Source organism: Phoxinus phoxinus, assembly GCF_949152265.1.
Source record: "Phoxinus phoxinus genome assembly, chromosome: 2".
In the NCBI taxonomy this organism is placed as follows: domain Eukaryota; kingdom Metazoa; phylum Chordata; class Actinopteri; order Cypriniformes; family Leuciscidae; genus Phoxinus; species Phoxinus phoxinus.
In genome coordinates this window covers 43,173,603-43,192,771 of record NC_136877.1, presented here as the reverse complement: position 1 = coordinate 43,192,771, position 19,169 = coordinate 43,173,603, and the positions used below count along the sequence as shown (strand labels likewise).

The following is a 19,169-nucleotide window of genomic DNA, read 5'->3' as shown; positions in this document are numbered from 1 at the left end:
AAGTGAGGTCAATGCTGGGAGAAGAATATAACTGCGATGGTATAGTTGGATATAATATAATATAACTCCAATATAATTTCCATTATTTTGATGGCAAAACATGATTGAAATGTTGTCACATGTATCTATGTAAATAATAACAGGAATTGTATTTTTGGTTGAACTACAGTCATCCATTTAAGTTAAGATTCATAATTTGAATTATATAAATCATCAAAAAAAACACCATTGGCATCAATGCAAAATCAGCTTTACACAATGTACGACTTTAGTTACAAAGAAAGGTGCCTTTCATTTGTTATCACATCATCATATGTCTTTTTTTGTTTTGTTTATGGTACTTCCCTCCCCTACAACAAACTCTGAAAACACTCGAACCACAGTGATATAAACTAGAACATTAGCAGAGGAAGCTGGGCTAACCAAAGAAAGACTCACAGGCATTTCCGCCAACTGCCTCCCCAAGGTCTGAGACTGGAGGATGCATTCAACTCAAATTCTATTCACATAAACCCACACAGCACAAAACAAACCCTATCTGACTCACGATGTGCCAGACCACTGTTTAAAAGCAGGCGCTAAACATAGCCCAAAACCAAAGCCGAGAACTATTATGTTACCGAGGTGATTGACAACTGAAAGACTGAGGAAATCTTTTGTGTTGCTTCGAGAAGGGGTGATTTTCTTTTTCTTTTGCCACTGGGAATAAAAGTCAACATGAAATCAAAATGGACCCTTTTTACTTGAAGACACATTAAGACACAAATGTTTGTCTTTGTAATATTTTACCCAAATGTAATAGCTTGCTCTAAACGGACTTTCCTTTTCATCCGTCTTCACCTCTTACTTTTCAATCAGTCCCATCCTAGCTCCTGACGTATATAGAGACTACTTTTTATGATCTAATCAATTACCTATGGATAAAATGTCTAGACAAAAATCTATTGTAAATATCCATCAAAATATGTTGCCTTCAAGAAGCATTTCAACATGGAGAAAATCTACCAGAATAATCTATTCATACCTTTTATCCCAAATTTGTTACGTCGACTATATTTGTTGATGAGGACGAAAATCACAACGAGGAAGACGCAACCAAAGCCAGCCAGACCAACAGCAATCGACATCTACAGGGAAAAAAGCAATAAAGCAGTCAATGACACAGCAGTCAATGCAGAAAAGCACAATCGAAATTATAGGAGAACAGAAAGGACATCTTACTCCGAATGAATCTTCTTCAGGTCTCTTAGCCTCATCTTCAGGTGTTGGAGCTACAGGAAATAGAAATCACATTGCACAATTGAGGAGGCCAAAAAAATGCTTTCATTCTTGTAGAGCATTATTAAATAAACTAAAACTATGAAAATTGTTTTCATTCATTGAAATAAAGCTGAATTTAAATATAATATTGCATGAAAATTTGAAGTATTGTCTTTTCAACTGAAATAAAACAATTTTAAGTTGTACTACAAAAAAAAAAAAAAAAAAAGCTAAATAGAAATATTAAGCTAAAAAATAGCCCATATCAAAATCAATAAAATCAATCACTAATTACTCAAATAAAATAATTAAAAAAAAAAGCTAATTCTAAATATTAGTAAATACTATAATATTAAATAAATTATATGAAAATAACACTAATGCAGAGGAGAGTGTGGCTAGTTGTCACACTTTTTTTGAATATTTCTCAGTTTACTTTTGAAATGTGGTCTGAAAATCAAACCAATTAATCTTATAATTAATAAATTGTTTATAAAATGTTTATACTGTATATAAAAAGTACTCTTGTTTTGATGTATCCCAGTGTGATTCACAGCTTCGTAATATCCCAATTTAAAGAAATAAATCTAATTTAATTAGACTTAGCAATTAGACAATTTCCCTCTATTACAACTATTCCCCTCCCCCTATATATTGAATACTTTCTGCTCCTTATTTTCATGTCACTTCTTGGCTACATTTATGATGCTGCCTGAAAGCCACATTGTTTGGTAAGAGAGGGTTTTGTCTCAACCTGTGTGGCTTGTTCACAAGTGTCAGAGAGGAATTGCCATTTAATTGAGTCGTAATGGCCGAGGTGCAGCAGGGCTCACATCATACACCCAAAGCACGAGCCGTCCTCCAACTCAAAAACAATTATACCATCCTGGTCTCTTAATGCATAGAGCTTGTATACGTGTCCAATACACGCTGCAATTCATGAGGGCTATTCTTCCGTTTATCTCAGTGAACTGTCATTAGGGGTGTCCTCTTTTACAGACACCAGACAATAAGGAAGACTTCAAGTATGGGATGATACACAGTTACTACGTAATACGTTCTTGTTTGATAAGTTCTGTGTTTTTGGTGCACTTGAGAAGACCTAGCATATGAGATAACTCTTGAAAAAATATCTTATCTTATCAATTCCTTCAATGCTGTATTTAAGATCATAGTGTATCTGAAACAAAATATTTATTATGTTTTGACGAAGCCAGAACAAGGACAAAATATTTAGTTGTCTGTTTATATGTATTATGTCAAAAAGAGAGACACTTACTGTACTCAATTATTCCTAAAAGAACAGCAAGAGGAGAAAAAATAGAAAAAAAGAAAGAAAATGTTGTAAATGCATACAAATGGTCCATATATATATATATATATATATATATATATATATATATATATATATAATTTTCAGCATCATTACTCCAGTCTTCAGTGTCACATGGTCCTTCAGAAATCATTCTAATTTGCTGATTTGGTGCTCAAGTAACACTTATTATTATTATTTCTTCAGTTGTGCTACTTAACATTTTTGTGGTAATGGTGATACATTTTTCAGGATTCTTTGACTAATAAGCCCCTTTCACACATTGATCCTGGGCAATTGCCGCGAAATTGCCAGAGTGCCTCCTGTGTGAACGCAAACACGTCCCGGGATTAATGCCGGCATCGATCCCGGGTTGGGGACCTAGTAACATTGCCGGGATCAGTCCCGGAACGCGCCCTGTGTGAACAAAAGCCAGGATCAATGCTGTAAGGGGTGTGTCGTAGTGATGACGCACGTGCCAACGCGCGACTCTAGAAAGTTTGTGTTCGTCATCAACAAAGAAAGAACGAAAAAAAATGTCTGCAAACTGGAACGAAGCAGAGACCAGGAGCTCCTTACTATCTGCGTTGAAGCTGAGATCATTCGCCAGCTTTGTGGAACGGCACGCTATGCGTATAGTGTACGTGTTTTCGATGCGTACGTTACACGTCTCATCCTGACGTCACGTGTCTTTACGGGATCTTACCGGGATGTGTGTGAACGCACTCACAGATCCCGGAAAATCACTGGCAGTGTGAATGAACCAAAATCAAATGATCCCGGGACAAATCCCAGGTCATATTATCCGTGTATTTTCCAGAATCTCTGTGTGAAAGGGGCTATAGAAAGTTCAAGGAACAGCATTTATTACATTTATTTGTTACATTTATTAAAGGATTTTATATATAGGACATATTTTTACTTTATTATTTGGATGAAATAAATGCAGCCTTGGTGAGCATAAGAGACTTCTTTTAAAAAACAAACTTTTGACAGGTACTGTATACACATATCAGGGTGTATCAGAATAAAATTAATAAATATCAGAGCAAATTCATACCTTGGGATAAATGATAGATTACATTGTGCAGACTTACCGTCATCTTCAATGAACGGTGGCTCAAGGAAATAGCCGTGGACAGTTTTGGTAACTGACCCAAGGGAGTTAGTGGCTACTAGGGTGTAGTATCCATTGTCGTAATGCGTTGGGTTCTCAAAAGTCAAGCAGCCTTCCAAGTAATCTTGGTAGTACTCCATCTCCATGCGGATATACTCGCTCTGCTGGATCTCACGATCCTTGTGGAACCAGCGTAGTGAGGGATGGGGAAAGCCCCTCACGGTGAACTCGATGCAGGTGTGATGCCGCCGTTCCGGCTCGTCCAGCTTCAGGATTACTGGCGGAACTGATATGAGAAAAGAAAAAAGGAGGGTTCATAAGAAGACTGAGGCTTTATGGAACAGATACTGTACAGGACAGAGTCGGTGAAATACAGATTTCCCACCTGTGGTAATCTGCTTTCAGGCAAAGGGAAGAACACTACAAACAAGGCATCCAATCTACTATCAAATGCACATAATTGTTCATTTTCTGTTTTGCCTTTTATTAGGTAAGATGCAGCATGTGAATTATGTATTGACAATAATAAGAAATCTATAATTGATGAGGATGATAATAATAAGAAATGTTTCTTGAGCTGAAAATCATCATGTTAGAATGATTTCTGAAGGATCATGTGACACTGAAGACTGGAGTAATGATGCTAAAAATTCAGCTTTGTCATCACAGGAATACATTTGTTTTATATAATCAAATAGAAAACAATTATACATTATATAAATAACTATAATTACATATATAATTATATAAATAAATGTACATATTTATATGCTTTTTATCCTCCAACTTCAACACTGCGTTGAGATGCCATTTATAGACATGAACAGAGACCAGATCTCTTTCCACAATGACTCTTATATCTCTGGCATCATCACTACGGCACCAAACCGATCTAATTTCATTACCAGTAGAATGACAGTGTGGACAGATAGTCCTAAATGTGTTGTAAGCATGTGCATTACGGACAAATTGATTGTAATTTGAACCACTATATGTTGCTGACACCAAACAGCACTGGTTCTCATTTGTCAGGTGACAGATCTTGACATGCTGACTGCAAATTAGATTTGAGGGGAAGACAGGACAATTATCAGTGAAAGCAACTTTATAATTGCGGTTTGTTCACCACACAAAGCGACCAAATGACTTCAGATGAATACATTACAACTTGTAAGATGCCTGTGTGTATAAATCTCTACTTACTTTCCTTGTATGGAAAACAGAAGCTCAGATATTCTGCCTAACATCTTATTTTACGTTTCACAGTCACAAAATAAATAATAAAGGCAACATGAGAGTGACTACAACAGACGTGAGTGAGTAAATCATAAAAAGTCTACTACTTTAATGTTAGTTTCCATTCCTTTAATATAAGAGACCCAAAGAAAGACTTTTTTTTTTAACAATGGAGTTGCTGTCAAGTAAAAAGCAGAACCGGTAAAACTTGGCCCACTGTTATGTTTATAAATTGGGTTTTCAATGAAAAATGGACAGAGCATAAATTGACAGAGGGACATCTCGTAATCTTGCTGTCACAGACTGTATATTATTGTACACTATTCAAAGGTAAACCGCATGCAAATGTCTTGTCCGACAGCGCGCGTTTGTTTGTCATTCAAATGGGAACGCATCATTATTGTCAGCTGCCTTCTCTTGCTGAAGTGATTTGTGCTTGGCTGAATGATGAGACTAGACGAGAGATAGATCCCTCCTGTAGAGCGGCTCGGCACACATCCCGCCTAAACAGATGACATGTGTTTTAGAATCAGCATGCAGCAGCACCCTTGCTCTCGGCCTGTCTGCTCTGACTACTGCATGAGGCCTGTCATTTAGGGAGTCCTGCTGCAATCCCAACAGGAGAGAGAGAGAGAACGGGAGGGATGTGCATCCCATATGTGCATCTCATATTCCAAAGCTTTTGATCGTAATGCGAAAATTCAACTGGTGCATTTTTCGCCTTTTGGCTTTGACACTGCACCTAATTGACCCTTCGCAGGGAGCTTGATTGACGGGTGATCTGACCAATCATACTTCACCATCGCCATTTTGTCGGACAAAGCAGTCAGGAGAGTTAGTAGATTAAAATGGGAGGATTTGAACTTGAGAAAAGGAGTGTACTGGCGCCTTTCCGCGGTTAAAACAACATTCCTTCTTATGTTCATTCATGTTTATTTGATGCTATAAATTAACTAAAGGAAGAGATGGTCAGTTCACGAGCAGCTTTAACTGATGCTCTACAGAGATCTGTCAGACACATTAAAGAGCCACAAAACGGTATTTATTGTTTAAATTTATTTTAAAAAATGACCAAATTTGAAATGTGAGACTTTGTTTAATATGTTTAATATCAAAAGTAACCGAAAAGTAACTTGGTCTGTCCTATCTGTCAGCGCGTTGTTAGTCTCCTCTCTGTTCCGCGATGTATTTCTCACTGCGTGAGAACATGGTGTGGCATGAGAGCGGCGTAGCTTGTCGGGCATAGCGACAGTAACTAAGGGGGGTCAATTGCGATTTCTTAATAAACATATATATATACTTCAATTTTTGATCGTGAGATTAACGCCTAGCAAACTTTGTAGTAAAACTTTGTGCAACAACTAATAACGTTATTAAAACTACAACACCATACCGGATCTAGCTAGACCAGAAACAAAACAACAGGCACGCCGCACACACTTGTTTGGGCTTGCGAACTGGCCAAATAGTGGACGAGAAGCGCAGCGCCGAGCCGCGTCTAGGACAACTCGTATCGCACATCGGACGCGCACTTTCTCAGTTTATGGCCAGCAATAAAAACGCCGAATGGCGCCGCCTGTGTGTGTTCACTCATAGAGAATAATGTGTTCGAATTTTAAATACGAGGCGCAGTGCTTCTCGTCCGGTGTGCGACCCCCTTTAACGTTACGTTTTGAGTGGATGAATGATGAGCACGAGATGCCGAAATGGATGCCAATAAGATTCTGAACGGAAAGTTTACTTTTAAAAAGTTGCCAAATGGTTCAATTGACCAGACCAAAGTGATCTGTGTGTTTTGTCGTTGCTTTTGAACTGAGCTATCATCGCAGCACGTCCAGTCTGAAATACCACTTGATGGCCAAGCACACACACAGCGGATGCGATCTCCGCACACTCGTCAATATCAGTAACGTTACCTCGTCAGTATTTCTTTCACCCTTTTATTGATGGACAGTGTTACAGTACATTGTGTGAGAGGTTATATTATTTGCTCCAAGTGAGAATGTTAGAGTGAAATTGAACACAGTATACGCCAATGTTGTTTTCAATAAAAAACATTTGCACAAAGCAAGCCGATCCATTTTTCCATGTTGATAAGAGCATTAAAATGAGAGAAAAATAATGGGACAAAAATAAATCAATAGACATTTAGAATATATAAAAATGTGCGATTAATCGCGAGTTAACTATGAAATTAATGCGATTAAATATTTTAATCGTTTGACAGCCCTAATATATATATATAAATAAACAAACATATGTAAGGGATAATGTATAGTGAGGCGTTTTTTATAGCGAATACAACACCGACAGGCTGATCGGGAGCCCGACGCGAAGCGGAGGGGTCTTGAATCAGCCTGAAGGGGTTTTATTCACTATAACAACCGCCTCGCTATACATTATCCCGCTTATTACATGGCTACCTACCAAATAAATCAATAATTTGACACAAAATTTTTATTTAAAAAGGAGTTTATTGATTTAAAACAATTTATATGGCTTCCGCTAAAGAAAATAGTCCGTTCCGTCTCTACGGTTAGAATCCTGCGTCCATGGCAACGCTCTGTTTTTCATGGCAACGGTCTGTTATACCAAAGAGTATAGAAGTACCTATACTCTTTGGTAATACTTAGCAGCGGTCTGTTTTCAAGAAATAACAGAGCGCATTCTACATTAGAATTCAACCAAGTCATGTAATAAATATATATAATTACTACTTTAAAAAAATGTTATGGGACAACAAAAATTAACAGGATATAAATCTAAATATAATATAATTAGATATAAAGGGATTATAAGCCATCAGCAATCATTCCTTTCACTTCCTTAATAAAGACAAGACCCAGTACTTGGTTATTAATACCAAACTTGACAATTTTTCCACTCATAGCCTTATATCTTGCTGCTGTCATTTCAATTTAACGTCAAAGTCATTAGTCAGCAGAGAGATAAAACGTAATGCTTTTCATCTACTCAATGTCTTAAAATCATGTGCTGTTTAATGAACATAATGACGCCTGAGTGTCAGATCATATCTGAGTCCTAGAACATTAACAGCATCAGCGAGAGAAATCCAAAGAGGTCTATTTTTATGCATCACAACCTAACGCAATCCCTAAATACGTGCACACCCTCTGATTAAATTAACACAAAGTCTTACAGGTTCATAGCTGTTAATTGATGTATCAGTTCATTTAGTACCTTGTTCTATTTTAAACATGTACATACAGTTTTTTTTTAGTAGAGTGTGGTGTTATCTGTGTTAAAGTTTGCAACAATTTCAGTAAATGCATTTTCAGCATGATTTCTAAATAAGAGTTCACAGCCTATATTCAAATTATTCAAATAAACGCACTTGAATAACAATTATTCAGTGTTTTCTACAGAATTTGACACATTCTACACTTTTAGTACACTAAAACTCTGAAACTAAACTGTATACTTCCAAATCTTCTTGATTGGTCACACTTTAGATTAGGGTCCAATTCTCACTATTAATTAACTATTATCTATGACTTTTCCCAATAAACTCCTTATTACTGCTTATTAATAGTTAGTTAGATAGTTGTTAAGTTTTGGTATAGGTAGAATTAAGGGAATGAGGCAATAATATGTGCTTTATAAGTAATAATAAACAGCCAACATCCTAATAATATGCATGCTAATTAGCAACTAGTTAATAGTGAGAATTGGACCGTAAACTAAAGTGTTACTGTTTGATTTAAAGTGCCCCTATTATGCTTTTTCGAATATTTCCTTTCATGCAGTGTGTAATATATAGCTGTTTGTGAATGTAGGTTTGTAACAAATTTGCATAATGCCAGCGTATGGTCTTCATTGGCTGCCCGCGAACAACGTCTACTTTGACCCGTCCTCAAAAACTGAAGCTGAGACTGGAAGAGTTTGGCTTGTGTTGTCGACATGTCGAGGAGGTGCTTTTTTCTGCGCTTTTTTCTTCCCAAAGGATGAGGACTCAAATTGATATGGTAACACCAATGCCATCGTTACTGTTGATATCATTGTGTATCAAGTGCTGAGGAAGCCTCCAGAGCTGAAATTCAGATATGCTAATGGTCATTTGGTTTCCAACACGCTCTGTAAGCGGTAGACCCACAACAGACTGGGCCGTCTGACCAATCAGAGCAGAGTAAGCTTCCGGAAAGGAGGGGTTTAGAGAGACTGAATATTCTAACAAACTGTTTTTAGACACGTTGAGAAAAGAGGTGATGTGCAATGTATATTATGAAAAAATGTAAGAGTTTTTTTTTACCTTGTATGCATGTAAAACTATTGTAGGAGACAAAATTAGGGCATAATAGGGGCACTTTGAGTTTCATAAAACGTATACATTTGCATTTGAACATTGCTTGATTCAGTCATTGTTTGATTCAGTCTGATTTGCTAATCAGGTAAAGTAATTCATTAAAATAAGCCAATAGAACAACAAATAAACAACAGTTGTGTTCTCTGCAACAGTCTTCGCATATAATTCACAAGCTCATTATTAGGCTTGCTGTATAAGTTGCTGTAGATTCAGAAATCACTAATGATATTTCGACTTCTCATTTTGTACATAAAATAAAGCCATTCTTAGCACACCTTCAGCAATTACAGGACACAGATTAAATAAAAAATAAAGTACACTCAACTTATTTTGCATTGGTTACCGGTATATGAAAAGCTTCAGTGTGCTTTATTGAAACTGAAAGTGATCAATTCTGCAGCAGATTTTAAAAGAGAACTTAATTTTATTTTCCCTTGGTGTTTCACTTTACCTCAACAAAAGAACCAGATATGAAAACATGCTAATAGAACTAGATCCTCACATTTTCTGAAGGAAATCCGAGTGACGCTTTCCTGAACAAAACTCGCTGATAGTGTGCAATGGGTGGTTGGCAGGGCATTGCAATGTAGTTGCCAAGGTGCTCTGAATGGCTAGAGAATTTAGGGTGGATCATTTCTGGTCTCTAAATCTGTTGTTGTTTTTCTTTTTTGTTTTATCATCTGCCAGGTGAAAGTCTGGGGCTGGATTCATGACAAAAAAAATGTCACACTGTGGCACATAATCATGACCGATCCCTGTTTGTATTATCGATGATTGGTGTCACTGTACTCGTTCACACTAGTAATGTAATGCGTATTATGTCGCTACACTGTAATTTCTAATTAGTTAAACTTACTTAAAAAAGACCATATAAACCAATTGCCTTAAAACAAACATGTAAAGTGAAATAGAAATAGTATGTTGTACTTAAAAATGCTTAGTTTGTACATTTCACTTATACAAGTGAAACATCAATATGAAGTCAGCTTATTTGATGTTACATGAAAACCTATAACAAGCGAAATATACGTACATAGCACAGCCAGCTGAAGGGACACATTGGTCATCCCAACCACATTCTCAGAGATGCAGGTCAGAACAAATCCGTTGTCGTCTCTGCTCACGTTGACCAGCGTCAGGTTGATGGAGTGAATGTTCGGCCAGTAGACATTCGACTGGAGGGCAGACGAGAAATATTATGCAATGGTTAGATTGAAAATAAGGTTAGACAGTTTGTTTGGTGTGGGATGAATGGCGCTCACCTGGTGCGTGTTGATGGAGTGAAGGCCGGTCACAGTCCAGTCCACCTCAGGTAATGGAGAACCAGAGCCGTTACAGCTGAGCATCACGTTATCGCCCTCCAACACAGTGAGGTTACTGTGAGCAACGCTGATATCTGGCAGGTCTAGATCAGAGCAAGGACTTTTAAGTCTATACTGTACGTTGATTGCTTTCTTAAAATAATTTAAGTCAAAATACTAATTCGACAACAACATACTTTCTTTTACCATGTTTTACCACCAGTCCATAATTAGCAAATCAACATGGTATATTGTGTAAACATTTAGTTTGCTAATACCAAAGCATAAGAGTTAGTGTAAGCTATAGCTAGCATATTCATTTATTTGTAAGAAAATGCCATGTTTTTTGATGATATACTGTTATTTATACTAGATTGCGCAGCACTTTACTTCAGTTTTCCTCTAAGTTAAAATAGTAAGGTGTCTGCTATGTTATGAAAGCAACTGTATCAGTGTTGCTATAATTTCCTAAAATTCAATGAAAAACTTACTTAGGCAAATAAATAGGTTTAAGGTACTAAAAATTACTAAAACAGAAGTAAAAAATAAAAGATAAATAGAAAAAATTTAATAGCACAACAAAAATCATCTCGGTTACTAATGTAACCCTCGTTCCCTGAAGGAGGGAACGGGAGACGCCACGTCGAACGTGAGCGACTGAAAGGGAAACTGAAACTTTACATTTATTTTTATATTTTCAGTTTTAATTTTATTTTAACTCAAAGATATTTCAATAATTCAATACATTTCAGTAACATTTTATTCAGTAAATAAAATTCAGTAAAACGTACTAAAATGCTTATTGTAATTATTTAGGGTGAACCGTAACCCCCAAATATGCATGGTTTATACCCTGGCAGTTATGCAAAAATAAGCATGTCTCGTCTGTATATGATGTTTGGATGTGTATCCAAATATGTTTGCATGACAAAATTCTTTGATTATACGAGGACATTGTTCGAAGATCTTACCCTCTCCCCAATACTGCATCATAATGTTAGATAAGCATTGCATCACACAAGTAATATAATCTTATATAACAATACGTAGTGCATGCTTGGCCTTCAGTTGTATTATTAATGAAGAAAGATGTCTTACCACAGTGGGCAATGCTCATTGATCTCAGGCGAATCTTGTATGCGCCGTTCTTGCAGTAGAGTTGCTGGGTGTGCAGGCCGGCCTCACCTCGCAGCTGCCAGAGCTGAATCCATCGAATCTCACAGCCGCAGTCGAAGACGACTCCCTCCAGCCTCCTGCGTCAACAACACACAGCTAACGGTAGTTACACAACCCCCAAACTCAGAGCTAGGCATGCAAAAATCAGTCAATCTTTGCCTGCCCTGGTTGAAAACAACAGTTTTATGACACTATCTCCAGGGTGGTGTGAAATAGTGATCCAGGCTGATTACTAAAAGGTAGGTTTCCCACTTGGGGAGATCCATAAGCCATCTCCATCATTCCCTTGAGTAACACTCGAAACCATGGGCTGCTCCAGAGGGACTGTTTTGTAGCCTGTTTTGAAAAAAAGCGCCTGCTAATTGACTGTTTATTTACCCTTGCAATGACGTGCGTCGCACACAAGCATTTTGTCAGCTGCATCTTTTTACATGTAACATACATGATGCATAACATAAACAACATTCAAAGCATGGATATTTACATTTCAAAGCTGTAAAACTGGCAACTGCAAAAATATCAGAATTCCCATTCCCAGAAGCGACATTGTAGACTGTAAACATGAGATCAGTAAATGTAGTAAATATGCAAAAATAAGTAAAAATTAAGGCAGGCAGGTTTTAATAGCTTCCAGATGTTTGTTTTGTTTTTAGTATTTTGTTTAGTATGTGTGTGTGTGTGTGTGTGTGTGTGTGTGTGTGTGTGTGTGTGTGTGTGTGTGTGTGTGTGTGTGTGTGTGTGTGCGTGCGTGCGTGCGTGCGTGCGTGCGTGCGTGTGTTTCTTGAGCAGCAAATCAGCACATTATAATTATTTCTGAAGCATCATGTGACACTGAAGACTTGAGTAATGATGGTGAAATTCAGCTTTGACATCACAGAAACAAATTACATTTGAAAATATATTCAAATAGAAAAGTTATTTTAAATTGTAATAATATTTCACAATATTACTGTTTTTACTGTATTTTTGAGCAAATAAAGGCAGCTTTGGTGAGTATTAGAGAGAGAGAAAAATAACGGAATCTTTTCAACGGTACTGAAAATATAGTTCCAGTCCTGGGTGCATCATTATTTGATGTGCATAGAAAATATAATCATTGACATAGCATATTTCTATTTTTATTAAATATATATATTTACATATACAATGTATTATAAAAAATATATAATAGAATTTATCTTCTGAAAATAATAAAATCTTCCAAGATTTGCACATTATGCTGACAAATGGGTATGTGATATCCGACAAAGCTAAGCGGACATTGATTACTGGAACAATACAACATTTCACTTCTTGAAACACAGTCGCAGTGGCTGAATGGAAAGAAAAATGAGGCGCTCACAACGTGATGAACTGTATATCATTACCCACAGGCTTTGATCTCAGCGTGAAACTTTAGTCCATTAATCTGTAGTCGGGTTAGGAAATACACTACTGTATGTTTTCAGAGCCCTTCATTATTTAGTAAATCCCTTTCTGCAAACCTCCAGGAGTCAGGTCATCCGGAGGAAGAAATGCATCTGTACGACATGGAATGAGCTGACAGAATGGCCAAAGTGAAATGAATGTAATTCTAAGAGAAAACGTGAAACTGTTTCTTCATGAAGTAAACTAAGGAGTGTCTAACAACAACAAAAAAGACATGTTTTTTTTCTAAGTAATTATACGTGCTTTGAGCTTAAACTCAGGCATCATTTACGCTGCCAGGAATAAACCAGCGGCGGCCAACTGGGGGGGGGGGGGATGGGGGGCTGACTATCATCAACGATGACTGACAGTCTATAACATGATTATGCACACTGATGAGGTAGTTGTGTGTGTGTGCACCTGAAAGCTATTGAGGAATGAAATTGTAAGATGCAAAGAAATTCTTCTGAATCTAATGGGATCATTTCCATTTGAAGAATAAAACAAAACACGGAGGTGCTCTAAAGCAGCGGGTCTAAACTGGTTTTGCTTTCGAATCCAGGTTTTGCATTAAGTGGAGACCCAACGTTCTTCCAAAATTGCTTTAAAAAACGTATTTAAAAATGAACATTCAAATGTATTTCCTCAACTGCCATCAGATCATACCTGTGACCCACCAGTTGAGAACCAGTACTAAAGGATCAAGTCTAAATTCTCCATTCTTTTTCCGAACCCTTGGGCTGATATTATATTGCAATGACTGTTAGGATGGATTCACTGGGTCTGAAAATCAATAATGCCTGTGAATCTCATCAAGCTTTGAAGATTACACCATTATTACAGCACCACAGCAACATAACTGATACCAATCTACTCCATTATTCTCCATAATACATGCAATTTGTTCAGTGAAGTGCAAATTTGTTTGGTAACAAAGTATATTCAGTGAAAATAAATGCAATTTATACAGTTGTTTTTTGCCTTTTCTTCCATTGCAGAGATGCAACATCCATTTCATTTAAAAGCATTTTTATATAAAATAGTTTGAATTATATATATATATATTATAGGTAAATTCAAAGTTCCCTATACAAATGTGTGTGTGTGTATATATATATATATATATATATATATATATATATATATACAGTATCTCACAAAAGTGAGCACAGCCCTCACATTTCAGCAAACATTTTAGTATATCTTCTCAAGGGACAATACTATATAAATAAAACTTGGATATAGTTTAGAGTCGTCAACATCCTGCCATTATTGTCAAAATAGAGGGCAACAAAAGTGAGTACACCCTAAGTGAACATGTCAAAACTGTGTCCAAAGTGTCAATATTTTGTGTGAGCACCATTGTTCTCTAGCACTGCCTTAATCCTCCTAGGCATGGAGTTCACCAGAGCTGCACAGGTTGTTGCTGGGATCCTCTTCCACTCCTCCATAATGACATCACGGAGCTGCTGGATGTTGGACACATGGCGCTTCTCCACCTTCCGCTTGAGGATCACCACAGGTGCTCAATAGGGTTCAGGTCTGGAGACATACTTGGCCACTCCATCACCTTCAGCTTCCTCAGCAAGGCAGTTGTCATGTTGGCGGTGTGTTTGGGGTCGTTATCATTCCGTTCGGCCCAGTTTCTGAAGGGAGGGAATCATGTTCTGCTTCAGAATGTCACAGTACATGTTGGAATCCATGTGTCCCTCAATGAAGCACAGCTCTCCAGTCCCAGCAGCACTCATGCAGCCCCAGACCATGATGCTTGACTGTAGGCAAGCCACAATTTTCTTGGTACTCCTTACTATGGCATCGCCACATGCTGGACACCATCTGAGCCAAACAAGTTTATCTTAGTCTCATCAGGCCACAGGACATGGCTACAGTAATTCATGCTCTTGGACAGGTTGCTAGCTTCAGAAGAGGCTTCCTTCTGGGACGGCGGCCATGCAAACCGACTTGTTGCAGTGCGCGCTGAATGGTCAGAGCACTGACAAGCTGACCTTCCGCCTCTGCAACATCTAAAGCAATGCTGGCAGCACTCATGCGTCTGTTTTTTGAAGCCAGCTTCTGCACCTGACGCACAGCACGAGGACTTCTTTGATTGACCCTTGCGAGGCCTGTTCCAAGTGGAACCCGTCTTGGAAAACCTCTGTATGACCCTGGCAGCTGTAACTCAGTTTCAGGGTGTTAACAATCTTCTTATAGCCTAGGTCAACTTTGTGGAGAGCAACAATTCAAATTCTCAAATCCTTAGAGAGTTATTTGCCATGAGGTGCCATGTTGAACATCCAGCGGTCAGTATGAGAGAATTGTACTCAAAGCACAAATTTTAACTGCTCTAATTCAAGATACACACATTTGTATGGTCCTGTCAAGCAGACAAAAACATGAATGGATAGGAAATGGATATTATGAATAGGACATGTGGCTTTGCATGGTTAAATGGCGTACAGCTATTATCACTTAGGGTGTACTCACTTTTGTTGACGTATTTTGACAATAATGGCTGTATGTTGAGTTATTTTCAGAGGACAGTAAATACATATTGCTGTACAAGCAGCACATTGACTACTCTAAACTATATCCAAGTGTCATTTCTATAGTATTGTCCCTTGAGAAGATATACTAAAATGTTTACTGAAATGTGAGGGGTGTACTCACTTTCGTTTCGTGAGATATATATATATATATATTTTGGAATGGAAGAAAATGGAAAAAATGGAAGAAAAGGCAAAGAAAAGAACAACTGGATAAATTGCATTTATTTTCAATTTATTTACATTTATTTATTTTCAAATTGGCTTAATGCATGGCCGGTATGTAGTCTGTATGGAAACAAGTTAGTTTTAGGCCTGGATATGTGTATACTTTATCCTAAAACTTAGTTTGAGTTTTGATAAATATTTATCTGCTTCTACATTAGTGAAAATCGATGGGAAAATGTCTGTATTTTACTTTTTTGAATCTAATTGGCAATAAGGAATGTTTTGCTGAAAGGACGATTTGTGAGTGAAAAACACACACCCTTTGAGCAAAGTAAATACATATTTTGTGTCATATACTTTTTAATAAAAGAAACTGTCATTTCATCCTAAGTAATACTGTCAAAACTAAAGTCTAAAAAATAGTGAGCTATAATTTATAACCGCCAGCCCATCTTGATGTCACTTCCTTTGTATAAAGGAAGTACTTACTCTGATAGAAGAGACGCTAAGAACTTATGCTAATTAAGTAAGTCTGCAAATGTTTGTGTACCAAGTGTCCTTGAAGACAATGACTTTGTCGGATTTATTGCAATGCAGTCTTTCATTTTCATTTTAAGTGTAGTTTAACCATATGATCAATCATTTTGATGACACATCATGCCAGTGGTGAATGTCACTCTCAGATAATACAGAGCAGCAAGAGAACTCGGAAACATTATTTCAAATGGACACGTCATGCATATTGTTTTTACTAATCCCAGACTTTTAAAAGGATAGTTGACCCAAAAATCAAAGTTCTGTCATCGTTTACTCACCCTCATGTCGTTCCAAACCTGTAGACTTTCTGCTGCGGAACACAAAAGAAGATATTTTGAAGAATGTCGGGGTCTACACAACATTGGAGCCCATTGATTTCCATTGAATGGAAAACAACAATCAAGACATTTTTTTTTTTTTTTTTTTGGAACAATGGGCTGTAAATGATGACAGAATTATCATTTTGGGGTGAATTATCCCTTTTAATGTCTGGAATTATTGTCTTGCAACTATCCCTTTAACATTGCAAATTTAAAAACAGCATTTTGCATATGTCCCGTTTAATTTTAGCTGTCAGTATACGGTCATTGTTTTGGAGATGCTTCTGGCTGTAAAGATATTATGTATTGTACACTACAACAGTGATGTCCTTTATGAATTCTCACTTCACAGTCATTCATCATTAATAGATGAAGATTATTAAAATTCTCGGGCCAACAGCATGTGTCTAAATTTCAATCTTAAAGTCTGCGTGAACCGGAAGTTGCAAACGACTTTTCTCAAGTGTTGTGACGCATTTCCGAGTGAAACGGAATATTGAACAGAGGGCAGGGTTTTACTTTAGCGCTCCTCCTCTCCATCTCTCGCCCACAGCAGAGTAACGGTTTGAGGGGAGTGGTTAAGCGATTAACCAACCCAAGCCGTCAAGCCTATGTCATCAGAAAAAGAACCATTCCAGACCTGGAAGTAACTTTTCAAACTTTGATTAAAGATAACTTCGGCAAACAATTGTTTTCCGTGTATTAACTTGCACGGATTAATTGTTCACCACAAGACTAGTAATATCCACTAACAAAGTAAATAGGGTCAATTTTGATTTCATGCCGACTTTAACCGTTCTATTTCATCTGAAAACAGGGCTTTAAGTGTAAAATACCGAACTTGTCCTTTAAGATTTCCACAAATTTTCCAGGTCTTTATTTTATAATTTCCCTGATATTTACAGACTATTATGAAAGCTTGTTTATGCCACAGAATAAAAAAAGTAAATAAAAAAGGTAATTGAGACTTTTTATCTCACATCAAACGTCACATCAATGTCACATCAAACAGAATTTTTTTTCTGGGAAATTCACAAGTGTTTTTTTTTTTTTTTTTCCACTATGGAATAACAAAATAAGGCACTTCAGACTTTTTATATTACAATCATGATTTTCCTTTCATCTGAATCGCGGGGGGAAACTTGTAAGATATAAACTCGCAATTACTTTTTTTTTATTATTAATTCCGTGGCCTTATCAAGTTTCCATAATTCCATTCCTGTAATTTACCCAAAATCAAAGAATTACACAAAACAGTATTTACTGGTTAACAGGTTAATCTTTTGATATTGGCTCATAATGCAGTTGAACACATATCTTAGTACTGAATTTAATCTTACATTTCAGCACTGAACTGTGCTGAAATTATCTCTAAAGCACCCCACCTGGAAAATATGCCTAATTCACCATAACAGTTAGCAATTAATTTCTAATTTTTTAGAGGACAGATTTGGACGAATGACATGCGTTGTTTATATCATCATCCACAATATCCACATCAGCGAGGACATGAAAAGACAGCACTGCACACAGTCGAAATCCCCTAACACATTCTGAAATGAAAGGCCAAAAATGTGTGTAATAAAAAATTAAGCAGGACATATGTCAGTGGCTCTGCAAGTTGTGTTCAGCCACAACAAAGGACGAGGACAGGACGTGTCAAATGAAAAATAATTGAATTGTTTTGTCATTTTAAACACAACACGACGGCACCACGTCGCCGCTCACAATCAATAAACAAACTCATCACTTTATGTACATGTAGATTGCTCAAATATTCATGACAAACAAGAAAATGAGGTCAGGCTCTCAGCAGACAAGACCAATACATTTCAATGCCATGTCTTAATTAACCAGCACGAGCAACTCCACCGTTCACAGACATAAACAGTATTTCTGCTTCATCACTGGAGAAGTTTTGCTTTGACAGAGACACAAGTCTATCCGAGGGGGGAGAGCAGGGGGTGCACAAACAAATTAATCAACAGTCACGTGCTGAAAACATTTCTAATGAACACAGCAATGCAATTGAGCACCAAGCCGGCATTTCAGCGTCCAATTTGGCAGGCGAGTGCTGCTTATCACAGAAAAGCTACGCAGAGAGAGTTCTGAGATCTAGCATACAGTCATGGTCGGAATTAATGGCACCCCTGGTAAATATGATCAAAACTGGCTGTAAAAAATAAATCTACATTGTTTATCCTTTTGATCTATCATTCAAAAAATTGGCAAAATTCTAACCTTTCATTGAAGTAAAATAATTGAAAGTGGGGGGAAATCACATTATGAAATAAATGATTTTCTCCAAAACACGTTGGCCACAATTATTGGCACCCTTTTATTAAATACTTTTTGCAATCTCCTTTTGACAAGATAACAGCGCTGAGTCTTCTCCAATAATGCCTGATGAGTTTGGAGAACAACTGACAAGAGATCAGAGACCATTCCTCTACACATAATCTCTCCAG

General features: G+C 37.2%; 1 protein-coding gene across 6 annotated transcripts in view; it reads right to left on the bottom strand.

Annotated features, from left to right (window-relative positions):
• ntrk3b (neurotrophic tyrosine kinase, receptor, type 3b) overlaps positions 1-19,169 on the bottom strand; it is a 172,124-nt gene that overhangs the window by 51,482 nt on the left and 101,473 nt on the right. For 3 of the 6 annotated variants that reach the window (XM_079590710.1, XM_079590705.1, XM_079590709.1), the window contains exons 5-11: positions 11,649-11,803; positions 10,512-10,654; positions 10,283-10,424; positions 3,670-3,975; positions 2,540-2,554; positions 1,222-1,271; positions 1,025-1,127 (exon numbers count right to left, since the gene is read on the bottom strand). In XM_079590710.1, coding sequence (XP_079446836.1) covers positions 1,025-1,127; positions 1,222-1,271; positions 2,540-2,554; positions 3,670-3,975; positions 10,283-10,424; positions 10,512-10,654; positions 11,649-11,803 — 914 coding nt within the window. Of the gene's footprint in view, positions 1-1,024; positions 1,128-1,221; positions 1,272-2,539; positions 2,555-3,654; positions 3,976-10,282; positions 10,425-10,511; positions 10,655-11,648; positions 11,804-19,169 lie in introns of all 6 variants that reach the window. The other 3 variants (XM_079590706.1, XM_079590708.1, XM_079590707.1) reach the window with 2 other exon arrangements.